General features: G+C 44.6%; 1 protein-coding gene across 1 annotated transcript in view; it reads left to right on the forward strand.

Moving 5' to 3' along the window:
* ZZEF1 (zinc finger ZZ-type and EF-hand domain containing 1) overlaps positions 1-25,357 on the forward strand; it is a 128,082-nt gene extending 102,725 nt beyond the window's left edge. Inside the window, exons 45-55 of the mRNA XM_014789663.2 lie at positions 631-822; positions 8,408-8,508; positions 10,078-10,213; positions 10,307-10,666; positions 12,246-12,389; positions 13,474-13,642; positions 13,821-13,919; positions 14,342-14,507; positions 19,856-20,009; positions 20,691-20,762; positions 22,670-25,357. Of these exons, the coding sequence (XP_014645149.2) occupies positions 631-822; positions 8,408-8,508; positions 10,078-10,213; positions 10,307-10,666; positions 12,246-12,389; positions 13,474-13,642; positions 13,821-13,919; positions 14,342-14,507; positions 19,856-20,009; positions 20,691-20,762; positions 22,670-22,750 (1,674 nt within the window). The 3' untranslated portion in view covers positions 22,751-25,357. The remainder of the gene's footprint in view (positions 1-630; positions 823-8,407; positions 8,509-10,077; positions 10,214-10,306; positions 10,667-12,245; positions 12,390-13,473; positions 13,643-13,820; positions 13,920-14,341; positions 14,508-19,855; positions 20,010-20,690; positions 20,763-22,669) is intronic.
* Positions 25,358-25,627: the final 270 nt, after the last annotated feature.

Below are 25,627 nucleotides of genomic sequence, written 5' to 3' on the forward strand. Positions count from 1 at the left end.
ACTGGCCCTGGGCTAACATTCATGCCCATCTTCCTCTACTTTATATGGGACGCTGCCACAGCATGGCTTGACAAGCAGTGCATCGGTGTGCGCCTGGGATCCGGACTGGCGAACCCTGGGCCGCCGCAGTGAAGCATGCGCACTTAACCGCTTGCGCCACCAGGCCGGCACCCATAATCACCATTTTTAATGGCTGCATATGATACATTTGGGTGATTTTCAGTTTTTTGCCATTAATAATGCTTCATTGACCATATCATGAATATAACTTTTTATATATTTTACATTGTTCCTAAAAGATGAATTACTGGGTCAAAGAATATGAATAATTTTATAGCTCTTTACATTTCACCAAAATGCATTCTGAAAGGATGATACCAGTTTACACTATCATTGGCAAAGTGAATAAACACAAAGGTCCCTCATAGTTTAGTGCATTTCTTTGGTTTCAAGTACAGTTGAACATGTTTTCATGTTTCTTTTCTAATTTTACATTCTTTTTGTGAATTCTGATGTCTTTTAAAAAATTAGGTCAAATATTTTCTACACTTTGAGGCTTAAAGATTTGTGTAATCAGCTCACCCACTAAACACTCACATTCCTGTCCTGCCTGATTTTCTTTCTGTATAGATTTTGTCCATCATGCTGTACTCCTCAAAAAAGGAGATCAACACCTTGGCTGAGCACGGAGACCTGGAGCTAGATGAACGAGGGGACCAAGAGGAGGAGGTGGAACGGTTAGTCAGCAGCCCTAGTGAACCGGAGCAGAAAAAGCTAGACCCTCTCGAAAGCCTGGATGAGCCCACCAGAATATGTTTCTTGGTACGTTCTTGGTCATGATGTGGATTGAGAAAGGGACTCTAAGGAATGGATACTTTTTGACTTAGACTATGTTTCAGCCGCCACATGAAAATGCTTCAGTTAGATGTCCTGAGAATTCACTTCCTGAAGACTCAATCTGTATTGTGCAGACTTGATCCAAAAGAATGGAAAAGCCCTTTTAGCAGTAATTCTTAACATTTTAGGGTCATGGACCCAAAAGCTTTAGATCATTTCTCCCATAAAATACACATTCAAATATGCATGTAAAAGTTTGCATGTAATTTCCAGGCCCATCCATAAAGCCCCAAATGATAGTCTCTCTGCAGAGTTTCTCAGACATACTCTCTTACTTTCCCTGAATAATCTGCTGTTCCTCGGAATGAAATGAAAATGGTCAAAGGCTTGGACTTCAGAGGACCTAACTATATGAAGAGTAAACAGAGATTATGGGGTGGATGTCAGAAAAACAAGTACAGTTTTTAAAAAATCAAAAGAAAGTACAGATAAAGATGTCAGCATCATGGCGGAGTGAGCTTTCCTGTAAACTCTTCCCCTGATAAGATACAACAAAAGGGACAGTCACAGACCAACAATGGACTCCTACACAGCAAAAAGGAAGATCAGAAAGACCCACACTGCTGCACATCTGAGAGTGGACGTGCTGGGGCCCCTGGAGGAAGTGGGGAGAGGTAAGGAGAAATCCTTTCCCTCCCCATCAGATCAGTGATCTGGGTCCACGCGGCTCCCGGTGGGGGGGGGGGGTGGCCCTCTGAGGGGAAACCATAGCTCTTCGGGCTCTCTCAGCCAGTGGGAAACTCCCACACAGAGGATGCAGCACTGCTGCAGGGGTGCCATCAACATCTGAGCACGCCAGGAGAGCGGATAATGAGGGGCGAGTGAGAAGCCCCCCACTCCAGGGACCCAGCAGGCAAAAGAGAGGGCCCCCCCGCTCCCCACGTGCCCGACGCTGCAGCTCAGCTGACCAGACCAGACAGAGCAGCCGGGCCGATCTCAGGGAGCAGCCGGGGCGGAGTGCAGGGGGCTCAGATTACACAGCCTTTAACCCCCACACGGTGGTGGCAGGTGGAAACTGCAACCAGATATTTCCAGGATGAGGGAAAACAAAGCAAATACAGGAACCACAATGCAAAGGTATGTGAAATCACCAGACCAGAAGGAAAATGACAAGCACCCAGAAACCAACCCTGAAGTCACAGAAATCCATAACCTAAACAACAGAGATTTCAAAATAGCTATCATAAAAAAACTCAATGAAATACAAGATAACACAAACAATTCAATGAGATAAGGAGTTTCTTCACAAAAGAGATTGAAATCATAAAGAAAAACCAATCAGTACTGATGGAGGTAAAGAACACAATGGAGGAGATAAAGGAGAATCTGGAATCTTTAAAGAACGGAGCTGACAATATGGAGGAAAGAATTAGCAGTGTAGAGGATAGGAATACAGAATACAGATATGCTCCAGATGGAGGAGGAGAGAGAACTAAGACTAAAAAGAAATGAAGAAAGTCTCCAAGAAATATCCGACTCTATTAGGAAATATAAGAATTATAGGTATTCCTGAGGGAGAAGAGAGGGAAAGAGGAACAGAGAGCCTATTCAAGGAAATTATAGCTGAGAACTTCTCAAACCTGGAGAAGGAGCAGGAAATACCAGTAAGTGAAGCCAATAGGTCGCCTAAATATGTCAACAGGCAAAGGCCCACTCCACGGCATATAGTGGTAAGGCTGGCTAAAGTCAGTGACAAAGAAACAATATTAAGGGCAGCTAGACAAAAACAAAAAATAACGTACAAAGGAACTCCCATCAGGCTCTCAGCAGATTTCTCAACAGAAACTTTACAGGCTAGGAGAGACTGGAATGATATATTAAAAACACTGAAAGACAAAAACTTTCAGCCAAGAGTACTCTATCCAGCAAAAATATCCTTTAAATATGATGGAGAAATAGTAACTTTCTCAGATAAACAAAAGCTAAGGGAGTTCATGGCCACGAGACCCCCACTACAAGAAATACTCAAGAAGGCCTTCAGGCCTGAAAAAAAGAAGAGAAAGGGAATACAAAGCTTGAAGCAAGGAGAAAAATAGGTAGACAAAATCAGAAAAATAGTAGATATGTACCGGAATAGGTTAGCAACCACTTAAATACCAAAATCAAAGATCAAAGGAAGGAAATCGCCAAAAATAAATATAACCACATCACTGTAAACACACACCCACAACACAAGATAGAATAAGTTGTAACAAGAATGGCTTAGAAGGGGAAGAGGAAAGAGATTGAATTGACTTAGTATAAGGAAATAAGAGGCCATCAGATAATGGACTATCTCATATGCAAGATTTTTTATACAAACCTCAAGGTAACCACTAAACAAATAATCAAAACAAAATCACATATGATAAACAAAGAGAAAATTAGAAGAGTCATAAGACAGAACAGCCAAACTGAATTGGCAGTCCGAAACAAATGGGACAAGAAACAAAGGAAATGCAAAAGAACCGGAAAATAAGTGACAAAACGGCGACATTAAGCCCTCATATATCAATAATTACCCTAAATGTAAATGGATTGAACTCTCCAATCAAAAGATACAAGAGTGGCAGGATGGATTAAAAAGCAAGACCCAACAATATGCTGCCTCCAGGAAACACATCTTAGCTCTAAAGACAAGCACAGGCTCAGAGTGAAAGGATGGAAGACAATACTCCAAGCTAATGGCAAACAAAAGAAAGCAGGTGTTGCCATACTCATATCAGACAAAGTAGACTTCAAGATAAAACAGGTTAATAAGATAAAACAAAGAAGGGCAATATATAGTGATAAAAGGGACACTCCACCAAGAAGACATATCAATTATAAACATATATGCACCCAACATAGGAGCACCAAAGTACATAAAGCAACTATTAACAAACCTAAAAGGAAATATTAACAACAACACAATAATAGTAGGGGATCTTAATACCCCACTTACATTAATGGATAGATCATCCAGACAAAAAGTCAATAAAGAAACAGTGGACTTAAATGAAAAACTGGACGAGACGGACCTAGTAGACATATACAGAGCACTCCATCCAAAAACAGCTGAGTACACGTTCTTCTCAAGCACGCATGGAACATTCTCAAGGATAGACCATATGTTGGGAAACAAAGCAAGCCTCAGTAAATTTAAGAAGATTGAAATCATAACAAGCATCTTTTCAGACCATAAGGCTATGAAACTGGAAATCAACTACGAGAAAAAAAAACTGGGAAAGTGACAAAGATGTGGAGATTAAACAACATGCTACTGAACAACCAATGGATCATTGATGAAATTAAAGGAGAAATCAAAAAATATCTGGAAACAAACAAAACTGAAAATATGGCATGCCAAATCATATGGGATGCAGCAAAAGCGGTCCTGAGAGGGAAACTCATAGCGATATAAGCCCACCTTAATAAACAAGAAAAAGCCCAAATAGGCAACCTTAAATTACACCGAACAGAACTAGAAAAAGAAGAACAAACAAAGCCCAAAGTCAGCAGAAGGAGAGAAATAATAAAAATCACAGCAGAAATAAATGAAATTGAGACCAAAAAAACAGTAGAAAGGATTAATGAAACAAAGAGTTGGTTCTTTGAGAAGATAAACAAAATTGACAACCCTTAGCCAGACTTACTAAGAAAGAAAGAGAAAAGCCTCAAATAAATAAAATTAGAAATGAAAGAGGACGGGCCGGCTCCGTGGCTTGGCGGTTAAGTGTGCGCGCTCTGATGCTGGCGGCCCGGGTTCAGATCCCGGGCACGCCCCAAGGCACCACTTCTCCGACCAACCCGGGGCCGAGTCCCACGTACAGCAACTAGAAGGATGTGAACCTATGACATACAACTATCTACTGGGGCTTTGGGGGGAAAAAAATGAATAAATAAAATCTTTAAAAAAAAAAAAAAAGAAATGAAAGAGGAGAAATTACAACGGATACCATGGAAATACAAAGGATTATAAGAGAATACTATGAGAAATTATATGCAAAAAAATTGGACAATCTAGAAGAAATGGATAAATTCTTAGACCTCATACAACCTCCCAAAACTGAACCAAGAAGAAATGGAGAATCTGAATAGACCAATCACAGGCAAAGAGATTGAAATAGTAATCAAAAACCTCCCAAAAAATAAAAGTCCAGGACCAGATGGCTTCTCCGGTAAATTTTACCAAACATTCAAAGAAGATTTAATACCCATCCTTCTCAAACTATTCCAAAAAATAGAGGAAGACGGAACACTTCCTAACTCATTCTATGAGGCCAACATCACCCTGATTACCAAAGCCAGACAAAGACAATACAAAGAAGGAAAATTACAGGCCAGTATCACTGATGAACATAGATGCAACAATCCTCGACAAAATATTGGCAAGCCGAATATAGCAATACATTGAAAAGATCATACACCATGATCAAGTGAGATTTGTACCAGGGATACAGGGATGGTTCAACATCTGCAAATCAATCAATGTGATACACCACATCAACAAATCAAAGAATAAAAACCACATGGTCATCTCAGTAGATGCAGAGAAGGCATTTGACAAGATACAACATCCATTTATGATAAAAACTCTTAATAAAATGGGTATAGAAGGAAAGTACCTCAACATAATAAAGGCTATTTATGACAAACCCACAGCCAACATCATACTCAATGGGGAAAGGCTGAAAGCCATTCCTCTGAGAACAGGAACGAGACAAGGCTGCCGACTCTCACACTCTCATTCAACATAATACTGGAGGTTTTGGCCAGAGCAATTAGGCAAGAAAAAGGAATAAAAGGAATCCAAATAGGCAATGATGAAGTGAATCTCTCACTGTTTGCAGATGACATGATTTTATATATAGAAAACCCTAAAGAATCCATTGGAAAACTATTAGAAATAATCAACAACTACAGCATAGTCACAGGGTACAAAATCAATCTACAAAAATCAGTTGCATTTCTGTATGCTAATAACGAACTAACAGAAAGAGAGCTCAAAAAGATAATACCATTTACAATTGCATCAAAGAGAATAAAATATCTAGGAGTAAATCTTACCAAGGAGGTGAAAGACCTATTCAGTGAAAACTACAAGACATTATTGAAAGAAATAGATGATGACATAAAGAAATGGAAAGACATCCCATGCACATGAATTGGAAGAATGAACATAGTTAAAATGTCTATATTACCTAAAGCAATCTACAGATTCAATGCAATCCCAGTCAGAATCCCAATGGCATTCTTCATGGAAATAGAAAAAAGAATACTAAAATTCATATGGGTCAACAAAAGACCCCGAATAGCAAAGCAATCCTTAGAAAAAAGAACAAAGCTGGAGGCATCACAATCCCTGACTTCAAAACATGCTACAAAGCAATAGTAATCCAAGCAGCATGGTACTGGTACAAAAACACGCACACAGATCAATGGAACAGAATTGAAAGCCCAGAAATAAAACCACACATATACAGACAGCTAATTTTCGACAAAGGAGCTAAGAACATACAATGGAGAAAGGAAAATCTCTTCAATAAATGGTGTTGGGAAAACTGGACAGTCACATGCAAAAGAATGAAAGTGGACCATCTGCTATCACCATTCACAAAAATTAACTCCAAGTGGATCAAAGACCTGAAGGTGAGAACTGAAACTATAAAACTCATAGAAGGGCCAGCCCCGTGGCTTAGCGGTTAAGTGAGCGCGCTCCACTGCTGGCGACCCGGGTTCGGATCCCGGGCGCGCACCAATGCACCGCTTCTCCGGCCATGCTGAGGCCGCATCCCACATACAGCAACTAGAAGGATGTGCAGCTATGACATACAATTATCTACTGGGGCTTTGGGGGGAAAAATAAATAAATAAATAAATAAAATCTTTAAAACTCATAGAAGAAAATGTAGGCAACACACTATTTGACATTGGTCATAAAGGAATCTTTTCGGATGCCATGCCTACTCAGACTAGGGAAACTAAAGAAAAAGTAAGCAAGTGGGACTTGATCAGATTAAAGAGCTTCTACAAGACAAATGAAACCAGAATCAAAATGAACAGACAACCCACCAGCTGGGAGAAAATATTTGCAAAACATATATCTGACAAGGGGTTAATCTCCATAATTTATAAAGAACTCACACAACTGAACAACAGAAAAACAAACAACCTGATCAAAAAATGGGCAGAGGAGGGCCGGCCCTGTGGCTTGGTGGTTGAGTGCGCGCGCTGCGATGCTGGCGGCCCGGGTTCGGATCCCGGGTGCGCATCGAGGCACCACTTCTCTGTCCATCCTGAGGCCGAGTCCCACATACAGCAACTAGAAGGGTGTGCAGCTGTGACATACAACTATCTGCTGGGGCTTTGGGGGCAAAAAATAAATAAAATCTTTAAAAAAAAAAAAAAAAAAATGGGCAGGGGAAATGAACAGACACTTCTCCGAAGAAGATATACAGATGGCCAATAGGCACATGAGAAGATGTTCAACATCACTAATCATCAGGGAAATGCAAATCAAAACAACACTAAGATACCACCTCACGCCCGTTAGAATGGCTATAATCACCAAGACAAAAAACAACAAGTGTTGGAGAGGATGTGGCGAAACAGGAACCCTCATACACAGCTGGTGGGAATGCAGACTGGCGCAACCTCTGTGGAAAACGGTATGGAGATTCCTCAAAGAATTAAAAATAGAGATGCCCTATGATCCAGCCATCCCACTACTGGGAATCTATCCAACGCACCTGAAATCAACAATCCAAAGAGGCTTATGCACCCCTGTGTTCATTGCAGCATTATTCACCATAGCCAAGAAGTGGAAGCAACCCAGGTGTCCCTCGACTGATGATTGGATCAAGAAGATGTGGTATATATATACAATGGAATACTACTCAGCCATAAAAAAAGACAAAATTGTCCCATTTGCAACAACATGGATGGGCCTGGAGGGTATTATGTTAAGTGAAATAAGCCAGAAAGAGAAAGACAGACACTGTATGATCTCACTCATATGTGGAATATAAACCAACAAGTGGACAGAGAAAACTGTATTGTGGTTACCAGGGGCAATGGGGATAAGAGGTGGGCACAAGGGGTGAAAGGAGACATGTATATGGTGATGGACAAACAAAAATGTACAACCAAGAATTTCACAATGTTATAAACATTAAAACATCAATAAAAAAAAAGTACAGTACTTAGATTTATGTGCCAGTTGTCAAACTTAAGTACAAGCCAGCCACGGAGAAGCTAGCAGTGAATACAGTGTGGTGGATAATTATTGACTATTAGCGTTGCATTTTGTTGGCATAATATTTCTTTTGGTGTTTCTGTGTTGTATATTTTCCTTTGAATTTATAACAGTAATGCAGATTTTACAATCCATGTTTTAGGGCTTATAATTTTAAGTACCCATATGATCTTAAATTATAACCTGTGGTAACTTTAGAAGACATTCGTTTTATCACTTTTGAGTTCAGATTATCAATAATGTATTGAAGCACTTTGAATTGTCTCTCTTCTGCTTCTTCCCTGTGACCTTCAGATGGCTCACGACGCCCTCAATGCCCCTCTGCACATTCTCCGGGCCATATACGAACTGCAGATGAAAAGGACCGATTCTTTCTTCCTGGAGGTTCAGAAGAGGTAAGGGACAGTTAGATGCAGCCAGTGTGGTGAGTGAGGACAAGTGAGGACAGGACAGTGTTTGCCTCCTGCCAGTGAGATCTGGACAGAAGCTCCTGAGGGACCAGGAAGCAGATGTGGAACTGGTTTTCAGTTCCTTATGAAGTGATCTGAAAGCTGACAGTGCTGCATTGCGTCCATCATCTTTGCGTTGTGTTGTCTGTTCCTTTTGGAAACTTGACATTTGCAGTCTGCCTCTTCGAGTCCACTCATTGTGGATGCAGAAAGTGAGGCAGGCACTGTGCGTTCTCATATGTCATCCCAGGAGCAAACAGTGCAGGGCAGGACCTTCTGGTCAGAAGCGTTGTTTGGTTTGTTTTTTCGCCACTGTGTGTTATTTTCATGTTTTTTTCTCAAGGATTATTATAAAATTAACAATATTCCCTTTCTCTTGGCCAAGAAGTTCAGAGCTAGTTCTTGGGCCACATTAAATTTACCTATCTGCAGCTAATCTCCTCTTCTGTCCCCCATATCCTAGTTTCAACTTGCTATTCCAGTTTATATCCAATTCCAATTTAATTTGTCTTTTTTTTTTTTTACTTCATATTTCTATTTTCCCATCTGTATTTCTTATATATTGCCTCAAATCCTTTGTAAGATGAAGCAGGGTTGCATCAGTTAGGGGACAGTCTAAGGTGTTGTAACTAAGAAATCCAGAAATATCACGAGTCAAGGCAGATAGAATTTTTTTTGTGTGTGTGAGGAGATCAGCCCTGTGCTAACATCTGCCAATCCTCCCCTTTTTTTGCTGAGGAAGACTGGCCCTGGGCTAACATCCGTGCCCATCTTCCTCCACTTTATATGGGACGCCGCCACAGCATGGCTTGCCAAGCAGTGCGTCGGTGTGCACCCGGGATCCGAACCAGCGAACCCCGGGCCGCCACAGCAGAGCGCGCGCACTTAACCGCTTGCGCCACCAGGCTGGCCCCGGCAGATAGAATTTTTTTCTCTCGTGGAACAGACCAGAGGTAGGCAGCAGTGCAGGGTGGGAGGACAGCTCTACTCCTCAAAGTGACCCCACAAACCCAAGAGTGTTGTTCTCGTCTGTGTAGTCAAAGCTGGCTCACCCACCTCACCTCTCTGTTCTAGCCTAGAGGAAAGGGGGAAGGTAGAGAAAGGAGCATATCCTTAATGCCAGTCATTTGAGGGTAGTCTCCGGCAGTGGCACACATTACCTCACTCAACAACCCTTGGCAAGAGCCTCATTGCATCACTACATCTGGCTGCAAGGGGGCCTTGGAACTGTGTCTCTAGCTGGATGATTGTACTTCTTGCTAAAACTTTAGGGAACTTCACTTCTAAAAGATAGAAAGGGGGAATAATCCTGAGGGACAGTTCGCATTCTCTGCCACAAGGGCATACGTGCACATCTGCGTGCATGAATAAATGAACACTGTGAATCTAGTTTGCAAAGTATGGAAAGTAATGTAATTGCAAAATGCAGGAAAATAACTGATCAACATTTCCGACAAGTTTCATTGCAGGTTAAACTCTTGCCTTTGTACCCAACTTTGTGCTCCCCCTCATCAGGTTTGATGGAGATGAGCTCACCACAGATGAAAGGATACGGACCCTGGCTCAGAGGTGGCAGCCCAGCAGGAGTCTGAGACTGGACGAGCAGAGCGCCAAAGCTGTGGATACAGACATGATTATCTTACCATGCCTGGTATGTTGCCTCCACCCTGGAAACAAAATGTCTGCCCCCCACCCGCATGGTGAGAAAGCCAGGTCTCTGTAATGGTGCTCTTTGGGTTTGCAGTCCCGGCCCACACGCTGTGACCAGGCCACTGCTGAATCAAACCCTGTGACCCAGAAGCTGATCTCCAGCACGGAGAGTGAACTGCAGCAGAGCTACGCCAAGCAGCGGCGTAGCAAGAGCGCCGCCCTCCTGCACAAGGAACTGAACTGCAAGAGCAAGAGGGCTGTCCGGGACTACCTCTTCCGCGTGAATGAGGCCACAGCTGTCCTGTACGCCCGCCACGTGCTCGCATGCTTGCTCGCCGAGTGGCCTGGGCATGTGCCAGTGAGCGAGGACATCCTGGAGCTAAGTGGCCCTGCCCATATGACCTATATTTTGGATATGTTCATGCAGCTGGAAGAAAAGCACCAGTGGGAGAAGGTAATGAATCAGGCCAAGCCAGGCACTCACCCTTCTCCTCTGTCCTTTCCCCTCCCCAGGGCTTGGAACAGGCTTCCTCTAGTGAGTAGGAGTGAGGTTACCTGTGTGGCAGGTGTGAATGCAACAAAAAAAGCAGGGTAGGGTCACGTTGAACTCTAGGACTGGCCTAGAGCTGAGCTCACGTCCTAGGACACCCTCGGTACTTAGAGTGTTTGAAATAATGATCCCATAACACCTGCCTTTGTGGTTTTCCTTTTTTGTTTCGCACCTACAAGTCTGACTCTCCTCTCTGGCTTGTACCTTCTTGTGCCCCCTAGGGTCTCACATAATGTGAAGTCCAGGGCACAGGGTTAGTTACAGCTCTGTTCTCATAATACAGGAGGCCTTCCAGGAAGGTTGTGTCTTCTGTTTTAAACCAGCGTTTCTAGAATGTCTACCCCAGGTCAGACATTCCGCCAGCACTTACACCTGTGTTACTTTGTGACCCCCGAGAGAGTTTTATTGGTGAAGAAATCAAGCCTGGGAGGCTTGTCCAAGGCTCCTCGCTTCTGGGTGGCAAACTTGGGGTCTCACCAGCATCTGTACATTCTCTTAAGTCCAATTCTCTAATTTTAAGTTTCAGTTTGACAGTTGGGGGCCATTTTTTGTTTTGTTTTTAAATCAAATCTTTGACTTGGTCTTTTAAAGTAGTGCTGGTTAGCAAACCTTTACAGGACTAGAAGCATCTCTTTCACCTCCTGCTACATAGAACCGGAGAACCACATAGCAGAAAATGTTCTGGTCTAGAACTCAAGCCCTGGGCACTCTCTCATCTGAACCAGAAAGTTTTGTCACCTTCTTCCCAGTTTCCAAGTGCAGAGATCTTGAGTACATACACTACCTTCTTCTTCATCCCTATCCCCTTAGCACCCACACACCATCTACCTTCAGTCACTCTCACCCACCTCGCACAACGTGCAGTACATGAGGATTCGTTAGGAAGTGAATTTGTCCTCTAATCCTTAATTTTCCCATCTAAGAACTCCATCAGTTTCTAAGTACCCTAGATCATTTCCCAGCCCTTGCAGCCTTGGAGATGCTGTAGCCATATTCCTACAGGTTTGCTGGAGCCACATTTCTCATTTGAAGGTGGCAAAAGGGAGCATTTTTGCCCCTGCTGGTCCCTCTCTCTTGAATATGTCCTTCCCCCATTCTTGCCCTGTGGAGCTCCTAATTCTGCACTCACTCTGGGCATTTATCCCATTGTGCTGTAATTGTTTATCTACACGTCCATCCCCCTGCTCGGCTCAGAACTCTTCAGGGGCCAATACCATGTCTGATGGGTTCTATCGGTTCTTTCAGACCTCCTCGAAGTGGTATTGTTCTGAAAGGACTGTGGCGTCCTGATTCACAGCAAGGGCCCCTTCCAGTGAGAGGTGGCTGGTGGGGTTTGCTTTAGGGGTTGGGGTCAGGGTCCAGGATGATGCCAGCCCCTTTGAGTGGGCCTTGGTGGAAACAGACCCTCCCTTCTTCCTGATCAAGCAGCTCCACATCCTTGCCACTGGCAAGCCCTGACGTTCCCCACCTTGCATCCCACCAGATCCTGCAGAAAGTGCTGCAAGGCTGCCGAGAGAACATGTTGGGGACTATGGCCTTGGCTGCCTGCCAGTTCATGGAGGAGCCAGGAATGGAGGTTCAAGTGAGGGAGTCGAAACACCCATATAACAACAACACCAACTTTGAGGTAAGACCCAGGATCAGCAGGACTCACCCAGCCTCAGGGCTTATGGCAGAACCCGTAAAGGTTACTGAGTAGCAAGAAGCTCATCAGCTCCCTCAGCAGCTCTTCCCCTCTGGACAGCCCTGGCCAAGAAAGTGCTTCCAGTCTGCCTCCCTGAAGCCAAGGATTCTGTACAACCAAGTCTTGTCTTCTCCTGACCTTGTTTTAATAGAAAACAACGGGCCACTTGTTAGAGCTGGCAAGGCATAAGCTTATGAGCAGAAGCCTCTTCTCTCCTCGTGTTCCTGGGCTCCGTCCCCACTCCCCCGGCCCCACCTAGACACATCTAGTAAGCTTCCAAGTTCTACCTCAAAGGAGGTCACCTCGTCTTCTCCACTGCCCTTAGACTGTCCTCCCTTTCTCTGGGTTCCTCTAGCTACTCCTTGCCCCAGCCCTCGCCTCCTGCACACCAGCTGTCAGAGTGATCCTTGCACGAGGCTTTCTCCTGCTTACAGCCTTTCCAGGGCTCCCCCTGCTGTACAGTCTAAACACCTCATTTTAGCACACAAGGCCTTCACTGTCTGTCCCTGACAGCCTCTCCAGGGTTACATGTCACCCTGTCCCCACCTCCCTAGCGTATGTGCACACAAAGTTCGCTTTTACCACAGACACCTCAAGCTCCTTGCTGTTCTCTGAGCATGGGAGACTTTCCACTGCTGTTCCCTTTGCCTGAAATGCACCCGCCATGGCTCACATGCCCTTCTCACCTTGCCTGCGACCGTTCCTTCCTCCCTGACAGGCTGCTCTGTTCTTGTCATTCTTCACAACAATCTGAGCATCCCTTCAGTGGCAGTCTCTTCTGCCCTCCCCTCCTTCTCAAGTGAAGCCTGCCCCGCCGTGCCCCAGTCTGCACGAGTGTCCTTCCTACTCTGTTTGCAGCCCATGTGCGTGCTTCCCATCCCAGCAGGACTGAGAGCTCCTGGAGGGCAGGGCTGTGACTCACTCGTTCTCACATCCCCAGTTTCAGCTGCAGAACTTGGCATGAGACAAGCCCCCAGTAACTACCCAGTGAACAGTAACGAGAAGTGTTCTCTGTTTCCCTCCGTAGGATAAAGTTCACATTCCTGGTGCAATCTACCTCTCAATCAAATTCGATTCTCAGTGCAATACAGAGGAAGGCTGTGACGAATTAGCCATGTCCAGCAGCAGTGACTTCCAGCAGGATCGGCACAATTTCAGTGGGTCTCAGCAGAAATGGAAAGATTTTGAGCTTCCAGGTAGTAAATAAGGGCTTGGTTATATAGACTCTTCACATTAAGTGTTTAAACTTAATACTGAGAAGGGACATTGTTGGAGAATTTAAAAATGGATTTAATATATTTCATCAAAAGCACCTCAGTTGCCTTCCCTGTCGCTGCAGTGTCCTAACCTGTTTCTGATTCTTGTGTGACCCAGGAGACACCCTGTATTACCGCTTCACCTCTGACATGAGCAACACCGAGTGGGGCTACAGATTCACTGTGACTGCTGGACACCTGGGGCGCTTCCAGACAGGTGTGTGCATGACTTCCTTTCTGTTTGCATGACCTCCCTGCCAGGGACACTCTGTGGGTGGAGGTGCCATTATGTCACTGATCTTTGTTAAAATCAAAGCAGATACTTTTCTCTGAGACTTCCACAAATTTGTCTCACAAACCCCACACAATTCACTCTTAAATATGCTATCATTGGATGGTAGTAAACGTGAATGGCCAGGTAGAAGAGCCAGCTGTCAGGACCCAAAAAAGATGCTTCTCTCTTGGAATTTGCTGGGGCATTTTGCAGAAAGGAGGAACTGAAGATGTTGTTCCTGTGTTGCTTTTACAAAAGGCATAATTTCAGGCAAAATGTAGATGGTCACAATTGTTTCATCCTATTTATTAAAACTTGAACAGTTTATATTTTTTAAATATCTGTGTTTTATGGGGATTGGCCAGGATTCGAGATTTTGAAGCAGATGTTGTCAGAAGAAAGAGTTGTGCCACACCTCCCACTGGCCAAAATTTGGGAATGGCTGGTGGGCGTGGCCTGTCGCCAGACTGGTCATCAGCGGTTAAAAGCTATCCACCTACTTCTGCGGATTGTGCGATGCTGTACCCACAGGTAAGCTGCCTTCTGGATACAAGTCCTTTGCTGGGTATTCGTATTGTAAATGTCTCCTCCCACTCTGTGACTTGCCTTTTCACTCTCTTAGTGGTGTCTTGGATGAAAAGTTTCTAATTTTAGTATCTTCCAGGTCATCAGTCATTTCCTTTGTGGTAGTGCTTTTGCTGTCCTGTTTAGGAAATTTTTGCCTTACTTGACTTTGGAGTCAAGAGGATATTTCCTCTGTTATCTGCTGGAAGCTTAATTGTTTTTTCTTTCACATCTAGATCTGCAGTCCACGTGGAATGAATTTTAGTGCGTGATATCAAGTGTAGGGGTCAAGATTAGTTTTTTCCCACACGAGTCTCCACTTGACTCTAAAGACACTTTTCCCCTCAGCACACTCCTGTGCCATCTTTGTCAGAAAGAAGGTGTCCATATACGTATGCATGGATCTCTTTCTGGTCTCTTTTGTCCCATTGATCTTTTTGGTTATCCTTGTGCTGGTACCACCCTGTCTTAAATATTGTAGCTTTGTAACATATTTACATATTTAGTAGTATCCATTCTTCAGCTTAATTCTTTATCATCAAGGTTATCTTGGCTATTTTTGACTTTGCATGTCCATATAAATTTTAGAATTGGTTTATTTCTTTTTTTTCCCAGCTTTATTGAGGTATAATTGACAAATAAAATTGTAATATATTTAAAGTGTAGAACATGATGATTTGATAAATGTATACATTGTGAAAAGATTCCCACAATAGAGTTAATTAACACATCCATCACCTCACATATTTACTTTTTGTGTGTGTGTGACAACACTTAAGTTCTACTCTCTTAGCAAATTTCAGTTATACAATACAGTATTATCAGCTGTAGTCACCATGTTCTATATTAGATCCTCAGACCTTATTCATCTTATAACTGAAAGTTTGTGCCCTTTACCGATCTCTCCCCATTTCTCCTACTCCCCAGCCCCTGGCAACCACCGTTCTACTCTCTATTTCTATGAGTTTGACTTATTTTTTGGATTCTGCATATTAGTTATACCATGCAGTGTTTGTCTTTCTCTGTCTAGCTTATTTCACTTGGCATAATGCCCTCCAAGTTCATCCATCTTGTCAGAAATGGCAAGATTTCCTTCTTTGTTGTGGCTGAATAAAATTCCATTGTATTGGAATACAGTGACTGACACTTAGGTTGTTTCCATACCTTGGCTATTGCGAATAATGCTGCAGTGAACATGGGGGTACAGATATCTCTTTGAGATAATGACTTCATTTCCTTTGGAGATATACCCAGAAGTGAGATTGCTGGATCATATGCTAGTTCTATTTTTAATTTCTTGAGGAATCTCCATACTGTTTTCCATAGTGGCTGCACCAATTTACATTCCCACTGATAGTGCACAAGGGTTTCCCTTTCTCCACAGCCTTGCCAGCATTTGTTATCTCTCATCTTTTTGATAATAGCCATCCTAACACATGTGAAGTGATACCTCATTGTGGTTTTGATTTTCATTTCCCTGATGATTAGTGATATTTGAGCACCTTTTCATGTACCTGTTGGCCATTTGTATGTCTTCTTTGGGAAAATATCTCTTTGGGTCCTTTGCCCATTTTTTAATTGGGTTATTTGTTTTTTTGCTATTGAGTTGTGTGAGTTCATTGTATGTTTTAGATATTAACCATTATCAGAAACGTGGTTGCAAATATTTTCTCCCATTCCATAGGTTGCATTTTCATTTTGTTAATGATTTCCTTTGCTGTGCAAAAGTTTTTTAGTTTGTAGTCCCACCTGTTTATTTTTGCTTTTGGTGTCAAATCCAAAAAAATCATTGCCAAGACCAATGTCAAGGAGCTTACCCTCTATGTTTTCTTCTAGGAGTTTTGCAGTTTCAGGTTTTACATTCAAGTCTTTAATCCATTTTGAGTTGATTTGGGGGAGTAGTATAAATTAGGGGTCCAGTTTCATGCTTTTGCATGTGGATATCCAGTTTTCCCAGCACCATTTATTAAAGAGACTATCCTTTTCTCATTGCACATTCTTAGAGACTTTGTCAAAAATTAATTGACTATATATGCATGGGTTTATTTCTGGGCTCTCTTTTCTGTTCCCTTGATCTCTATGTCTGTTTTTATGCTGATACCATACTGTTTGATTACTATAGCTTTGTAATATAGTTTAAAATCAGGAAGTGTGATGCCTCCAGCTTTGTTCTTCTTTCTCAAGATTGCTTTGGCTATTCAGGGTCTTTTGTAGTTCCATATGAATTTTAGAATTTATTTTGTGTTTCTGTGAAAAATACCATTGGAATTTTAATAGGAATTACATTGAATCTGTAGATCACTTTGGGTAGTATGAACCTTTTGACAATATTAATTCTTCCAATCCATGAGCATGGAATATTTTTCATTTTGTTTGTGGCTTCTTCAATTTCTTTCATCAATGTTTTATAGTTTTCAATGTACAGATCTTTCACCTCCTTTGTTAAATTTATTCCTATTTTATTCTTTTTGATACTATTGTAAATGGAATTGTTTTCTTAATTTCTCTTTTCAGTAGTTCATTATTAGTGTATAGAAATGCAACTCATTTTTCTATATTGATTTTGTATCCTGTCACTTTACTGAATTTGTTTATTCTAACAGTTTTTGGTGGAGTCTTTAGGGTTTCTATATATAATATCATGTCATCTGCAACAGAGACAGTTTTACTTCTTCCTTTCCGGTTTAGCTGCCTTTTCTTTCTTTTTCTTGCCTAATTGTTCTGGCTAGGACCTCCAGGACTATGTTAAATAGAAGTGGCAAGAGGGGACATCCTTATCTTGTTCCTGGTTAGTTTGTTTATTTCTGTACACACATGCACTTGCTCACACACACACCCCTCTCACCTGATGGGATTTTGATTGACTCTTTAGATCAATTTGAGAAGAATCAAGGTCTTTAGAACATTGAATGCCTCTAATCCAGAACTGTTATATATTGAGTCCTCTAATCCATAATCCTCCATTGTTTAGGTCTTAGTAATATCTTATAGTTTTCTATGTGGAGGACTTGCACAACATTTTGTTAGATTTATCCTAGGCATTTAATGTTTTTGATGCTATTATAATTGGTATTTAAAATTTTTTTTTTTAATTTTTTTTTTTGAGGAAGATTAGCCCTGGGCTAACATCTGTTGCCAATCCTCCTCTTTATTGCTGAGGAAGATTGGCCCTGGGCTATCATCCATGCCCATCTTCCTCTACTTTATATGGGACACCGCCACAGCATGGCTTGATAAATAGGTCCGTGCCCAGGATCTGAATGCACGAACCCTGGGCCGCTAAAGCGGAGCGTGCGAACTTCACTATGCCACCAGGCCAACACCCCAAAATTTTTATTTTTAATTGTTTTTGCAGATATATAATTTTTGTATACTGCTCTTGTATCCAGTGACCTTGCTAAATTTGTTAATTCTAAAAGTATATATGTAGATTATTCAGCACATAGTCACGTCATCTATAAATAATGAGTTTTATTTCTTCCTCTCAACCTTAGAAACTGTTTGTTATTGCCTTTTTGCACTAGCCAGGCCCTCCAATAGAGTGTTGAATAGATGTGGGGATTGCAGGCATAACTGTCTTGTTCCCATCTCAGAAGGAAATCATTGCCAGTCGTGCCACACTAATCATCCATACGCCCAGTCTCCGTCTTCCATGCTTAGACCTGCACCTGTTAGGAGGTCACTGCCCCACTTTCTGGCATTTTTAAGGCACATAGACCTACAGAATGCCAGTCAGAGTGGAGTGATGATATTTAAAGTACAGCAACAGGTTGTCTTCTCATGTAATATGGAGCAGTTATTTAAAAAATAAAGGACTCTCCAAGTCAGGGAAAAGAAATGATGGCTTGTGTAGTCAGTCCATGGGCTGGCGGAAGGGAGGGAGAGAGGGGAAGGTGGGCGTGATTGCTCTTACCACCACATCCTCATATGCAAACATCAGGAATCACTTAGCCCACGGGGGTTAGCTCTGTTCTTTTGAGAGTGGCCTCCAGTGAGCACTATCTGGTTGAGTGATGTGTATGAAACATGTCACATCTCCGCTGTTTTCAGGCTGGAGGGCCTTCCTGGCTGCAGAGTGAATGCACTCCTGCAGTTTGCTGCCCTTCGCTAACCTTCCTTCCAGTAGGGACACTCCTGCACCCCCTTGGTCCCCAAGCCTGGAAGGAGCCCCCAGCATGCCTTCCCCCGGCTGTTCCACACTTGCTCACGGTGGAGAGCCTAGATAGTGCCGACCTGGTGGGCTTCACCCAGAGGCCAGACTGGAGGAAGCAGAGGGGAAGGGCAACCCCCAGGGGAAGGACGGCAGGTGGGAGAACTGCCACAGGCACGAGCCATGCAGGTGCATTTTACTTCATACTCTTAAGTGCTTTCCTGAAAACTCACTTGTAAAGCTGTCTCTTGACATCAAACCAAATTCTCCCACTGGTTTACTTCAGGAAGACTTAGTCCTCTGGGAGAAGGTGATTGGCTCCAAGATTGCACTTAAATGTACAGAATTGTTTTTAAAGTCACATTAAAGAGAAAAAGCAAAATTTAAGATTATAAATATATGAAAACCTTGTATTAATCCCAGAGTATTATTTATTTCATAATTTCTCTCTAAAAGATGTTGAATTAGAATTAAAGCACAACCTCCCTCTGAATGAAAAAGCCTCAGTCCAGTCTCTGAACAGGGGTCTGTCTGACTGAAAAGGATTCTGCTTGACTTAGGAAGAGTTCTGAGCAGCCATACGGGCATATTTCTTGTGTCTTATGAGCCTAAGATCATAATAATTGTTGTCATTGTCTTTTAAATCTTTTCTTTTTCTGATTATTAAAGCAATGAGCATTGTAGAAAATCTAGAAAACCAACAGGGACAACTACTGATAACATTTTTTGGTATGTTTGTTTACTGCTGTTTCTAATATGGTTACACAATACTGCATATGCAGTTTTTTTTTAACTTTTAAATTTTATTTTGTATATGCAGCTTGATGTCTTGCTTTTTTCCACTTAACATTTATCTTGAGATTTTTCCACTGTCACTGAAAGTTCTTCATAACAAACGTTGTTAAAGATGCACAGTTGATTTACGTGGATGTGCTTCGGCATCTCCTGTTTCCTTGGAGTTCTGTTGTGAAGTTTAGGTTCTGTCCCTTCCTTATTTGCTGTTGGTGACTATTTTGGCTGGTTTTGGGGAGGGTGAGTGAGACTGTCTTGTAATGACTTGACTAGGTGTGGGGGAGGGAGAGTGGAGCTGCAGTTCCTGTCAGCTGGTATCTGACTGGCTGAGTGGCATGGTCCTCAGTAAATGACCCCACCCCGTCCTCTGCAGCGACCTCTGTGACCTTGCGCTGTTAAAGCCCCTGTGGCAGCTCTTCACCCACATGGAGTACAGCCTGTCTGAGGACGTGACACAGCCCGTCATCCTCCTCCCCCTGCACCGTGCCCTCACCGAGCTCTTCTTCGTCACTGAGAACCGCGCCCAGGTGAGGACCCTGCCTGCCCCTCGCCCTGGGTTCTGGGCAGGAGGGGGCCTAGTCCCTCTGAGTGCTTTTGCTCCCTCTGCTGCCCAGGGCAGGAGGGCAGGGTCAGATCACAGCAAGCCTGAGCCCTGGGGTGTCCTTGGGCTCTCAGCAGACCTGCACAGGGAGGCAGGTGTGGCCTAAAGTCTGAGGTGCTCACTCTCCCCAGCCCCAGGAAGCTCTTGGGTCAGCACCAAGATTGCTTATTTAGGCCTGAAGCCAAAGGGGGAAAATCACTGCCCTGGATCGGCCCTTGACAACAGTGAGTTTTGGAAAATAAAATGGGTGGGTTCTTTCTTCTTCCTTCTTTTTCCCTCCCCTCAGCACAATAGACTCATTGAACGTGAGAGATGAAAGGGCCTTTCAGAGTTCTTTAGCTTATTTCCCTCATTTTATTCACGAGGAAACTGACCCAAAGAGGGGGGTTCTCTGCCCAGTCATCTTGTGGGTGAGTGGAGGCAGAGCCCCCCTGGAACCAGGCACCTGCTCCTCCCATCCAGGCTCCTTCCAGGGCTCTCAGGTGAGGTGTTGCTGTGAGGTGCCCGGTGGAGCGAGTACCAGTTACCCCCTGGAGGCTTCTGTGGTTGTGGGTGGCTGTCCTCTGGGTGGTGGTCTGTTAAAGGCTCGCCCGTGCTCTCTCCACAGGAGCTCGGCTTGCTGCAGGATTACCTGCTGGCGTTAACCACCGACGACCACCTTCTCCGCTGCACGGCACAGGTACTCTCTCCCCCGTGGAGCTGGCCCGCTGCGGCCGCCTCCCTGTGGCAGCTGTCCCCGTCACTGTGGCCAGGACAAAGAGCCTCTGTGCCCGCGGCACGAGTACAGAATCCACCCAGGGTTTACACAGAGCTCTCTTCCAATTCAGCCACTTCCTCCTGGTGTCAGAGAGCTGTCAGGCCCCATTTATCAGTGTCATTCATATTAAACTGTGGGGTCAGAAGACACTAGCAAGAATTTGTGTCTTTTAAACCAAAACAACCAGTGCCTTAAATTTACAGTTTGGCCGATCTGTGAAGTTTCCGTAGAGTTAGATTTCAGATATTTTTGGATGTAGCTTGTTTCCCTGGTAGGAGAACTCATCTTCTGACAGCTGTTTGGGCTCAGGACCCGTATTTATGCTCTTAAATTACTGAAGATCCCAAAAAGCTTTTGTTTATGTGCGTTGTATGTACCATATGTACATATGGTGATATGTACCATTAGAAATTAGATTTTAAATTTAGAACTTAAAACAAAAATTTTAAACATTTATTTTTCAGTTCATTTAAAAAAATAAGAAGCCCATTCCATGTTAACATGAATAACATGTTTTGTGAAAAACAACTGTATTTTTCAAAACGAAGTAATTATTGAGAAGGGTGGCATTGTGTTCCATTTTTGCAGATCTCTTTAATGACTGCCTTAATAGAAGACAGCTGGATTCACATGTCTGCTTTTGCAGTCAGTTGTTGTCTTATCAAACATTAGCCTCTGGAAAACTCCACTGTGCCCTCGTGAGAGGATGAAAGTGAAAAAGACAAAAGAAGGTCTTAGTATTATTGTGAAGATAGTTGTTATCATGCAGAGCCCCTGAAAGGGTCTCGGGAACCCGCACGCCCCAGACTACATTTTGAGAACCTCAGACTCACAGGCTCCTTGAATATCATAGAGCACATGGTCCAGCCCCACAGTGGACAGAGAAGGGCACTGAGGCTCAGAAAAGGGAGAGGTTTGCCCAGGGTCGCAGCTGAGTGGCCTTCCAGCTGGGACTCCCAGCCAGAGCCCTGCACTCTGTTCCTGGCGAGTGTTCTCAGTGAACATATGCTCCTCCTGCAAGAAAGGGTCCGAGTGCCTGCTTAGAAGCGGGAATCCCCCGTCAGCTACAGAAGAGTTTGTGTGAATTCTCCTGAGACCTGTAGGCAGAGTCAGAACTCCCTCCCCTCCTAACAGATACCTACCAGCACTGCCACCACCACCCCTGGTTTCACTACACACAATGTAATTTTGAGATGTGACCATTTTGGCACGGAAAGCCCAACATTACATGTTCCTGTGGGCTCCTCCCTCTTGCCTGTCCCCGTGTCCAGTCTCCTCACCCTCCCTCTGACCCTCCCCACAGCCCGTCCAGTTTGCTGGACCAGGGCTCTGCCTCTTCTCCCTGCCTGCCACCTCTTCCTCCCCCAGCCACCCTCCGCTCCTGCTGCCCTTAGCTTGAAGACCAGCCTCGGCCTGGCTCCAGAGCGTCTGCCTTCCCAGCACCTCCCCAACATTGCTTCCTGGATCCCCAGCACTGGTTGTTTCTTCCTTTCTGCACCTTTGTGCTGTTCTCTTTCCCTGAAGAGCTTTCCCAGACCCCCTGACAGTGGCGTCTTCTGCGTCCACTGAGGCCCCCAACATTGCACCTGCCTGTCTCGCGGGGCAGTGATGATTTCTCCCTTATGTTTGGAGTTTTCATGTGATCTCGATAGCTTTTGTCTCTTGCTCTAGACTGTGGTACTCCAGGTGAGGGGAACCACATCTGGCTCATGTCTGCCTCCCGCCTGCCCCCTTCAAGTGCTCAGCTGAGAGTCTTGTTCAGTCAGCACTTAATGAGCGAGCAAATGAATGGTTCTTGACATTGGCAATGACTCTTTCTTCTTCCACAGGCTCTGCAGAACATTGCCGCTATCAGCCTGGCCATCAACTACCCAAACAAGGCAACCCGCCTCTGGAATGTCGAGTGTTAGCCTTTGGTATGGCTTGCATGGAACTAGCTAATCTGTCCACAGGGATTTTAAAGCAGATATCTAAACTCATTCTGGAAAATTCCTGTGGTGTCAGCGCCTGGCTCTCCTTGAGCTCCCACTTCCACTCCAATTAAAATGCCAAGCAGCCATGCCTCCAAGAACTTCCCGTGTCACAGGCTAGACACCTGCACATACTGTAGCATGTGAGAATCAGCAGAGCAGTGCAAAGTTATTGAGAAAGGGCAGGCAGGAGGCCCTTGAGAAGGTTGTTTAGAGACCAGCCCTCTCCAGGGTCTGTCCCTGAGGAGGCCCAGCCCCGGGAAGACCTGAAGCAGCCTCTCTGGAAAAGGTTGTGTCTTGGTGGAGCTAGGGCTGCCTGCACTTGCCCTCGGGTGAAGACCGCGTCTGCCCAGAGCTGCTCTTCTCGGCAAGACCTCCAGCAGCCGCCTGGCCTGGGAGCTCCTCTTTCGCTTTTGCTTCTTGAGACTGGGCAATCCAAACTAAGACCAATGAGAGCCCCTCCTGGCCACCACCTGGTCCCCAAGCATTCAGTGTGGGACTGAGTGCCACGCTAGCTCCCTGCACAGCCACGGCCATCCCAGAGAATCCTCGGTGAGAACAAGTGCCCTTGGGAACAGCCAGCAGGCCGCCTGGGCGCGTCTGCTTATGCACTGGCCCCCAGCACATCCGCGTGTTTTTAGTTATTGTTGTTTTAACATATTTCAGTTTCCCCCTCATGTTTTTAGGACAGAACCACACTGACTCCTTGAGAGGAATGACCAGTGGAACAGTGATTCAAGGGGACAAACTGGTTTGTGTGAAAGTAGCGGAACTTGAGGAGTACTCTTGAGCGTCTGTACCTAAAGACTTGAAGTGTTATCAGGAGATCTTATTTTAGAAGTAAAAAAACAAACAGAAAAACACTTGATGATTTTATTTTTGCTCCATCTTCATGGTAATCCATCCCGCCCACCTCTCTGTGGTTATTTGGCTGTCACTTGTCTGGCAGTAACTGCATCAGTTCTAATCGATGCTGTTTTCCATTTTTCTTTTTATGGTTGTAGTCTTGCCTTGAAGTGCTGACTCTTATTCTCTTTGTAAAGCCACACTTTGGAATGGGAAGCTGGGTTGGCGTGTGGGCTGTGTACACGCTTCTGCGGATCCATCAGCATGAAGAAGGCCTGAGCCCACTGCCATTTAAGGGTGGTGGCGGCCCAAGCATGTGCCACCACACAAGGCCAAACCCAAGGAAGGGCCATATCATAGTCAAGGCCAAGCTGAGCAGGTCAGCACTGCCATGGCCTCTGAAACCCCCTCTGCAGGGTCTGCCTTGGAAGGGCCCAAGACTGCAGGTCCCAGGAGGACCTGACTGCTAGAGCTTTTGCCTTCTGAGTCAGGAGGCCGAGACCGTCTGCAGCCCTAGAATTAGATTCTCCCTCAAGCCCCAAGTGGCATGTGGAGCCATCATGGAAGGGCAAATTCAAAGGAGACAAATAAATGGGCAGGTCCTGCAACTTGGTGACCTAAGGCCCATCACCCTGATGTCGTCAACAAGGCCTGGGCCTGGCCTGGTCTCCCACGGTGTTGGGATGAGAGTAGACTGGTGCTGCCAGCTTGGTAGGAACCCCTTTCTCGTCTTTTACTCTGCCTGCATCCCTAGAGAAGGCCCCATGTTCCACACCACCCAGACCCAAGTAGGTCTGGCAGTGAGGAGGGAAATCACAGAGAACAAGTGTTGGTGTTTGGGAGAAGTCCCCACCTTGGGCCCCTCCTTGCTGACGGACTGCCTGGAAGATAGACAAGATGGTACAACTCACTGCTCAACCTCACCGTGCCACCCACACCCCTCCATACCTCGGGCTGACTCTGAGTAAAGTGGGGACAGACGGGCAGGGCAGGTCTCACACCCCTCGTGGCAGTTGCCACCAGCTCTGCTCCCCATCCTCCTATCAGGAAGATAAATTGTAAATAAACGCTGGACTCCTCATAGCTTTTCTCTATACACCGCCCTTGCTATTCTGGTCTCTCTGTACTTCAGTTTGCATAGAACAAGCCTAAGTTCTCCCTTCACACACCACTGCTGCTCTCTCCTGGCAGGGCCCCGCCTGGCCTGGCATCCCTGCATCCCACCCTGCCTCTGCTTCCAGCCACTGGGTGGCGCTGCTGACCCGGGCCCGCTCCCTTGGCCCTAGCAAGGCTCGTGGCTCCCTCAGCTCCTGGTCCCCAACAGGGGCCAGCAGCATCTGAAAGAACGGACCAATATCCCTTTGATCCTTCTTAGGAGGCAGGACTGCCTGGAATGAGATAAAACTGGCAGGAATAAAGGTGTTGTGGAAACATGTGCCTAATCTATAAAGAAATTCTGTTCAAATCATATATATTGTACAAACAGACACTGTTCCTAACGAGAGGAGTGACTTATTTTCTTCATCGTTTTTAATTTGTTTTCTTACGGGTTTACGATTTTGAATTTTTATTATTTGGTTGAAAGAAAGAATTTTGATTATATCAGCTGAGTGAGTTCAGCCTGTAAAAAAGGATGTTAAGTTGTGGGTAAAATATGCAAATAAAGAGAAATATATTGTACAAATTCTATATAAAAAAGAACAGTTGTGTGTGGGCTCTTTTTTTCCTCCTTCCCCTCCTTCTCTCTTGTGAAGGTTACATTTGGAGTTTCTACCAAGCCCAGCTGATGGAATTTCTAGAATCTCAAGGTCTCAGGGTTGAAAGGAATCAGAAAGGTTCTTCACTCCCCTTACTCCTCCCTGCTGCACCTCGGGCCACACCCCACCCCACCCCTGGACTGCAGCCCTGCAGGGGGCGCACCCTCCCCTTGGCAGTACCAGGGCTTGTTTACCCCCTGCTTCCTGGGCCTCG

This window comes from Ceratotherium simum, chromosome 16, assembly GCF_057802395.1.
Source record: "Ceratotherium simum simum isolate JZ-2026a chromosome 16, ASM5780239v1, whole genome shotgun sequence".
Lineage (NCBI taxonomy): Eukaryota > Metazoa > Chordata > Mammalia > Perissodactyla > Rhinocerotidae > Ceratotherium > Ceratotherium simum.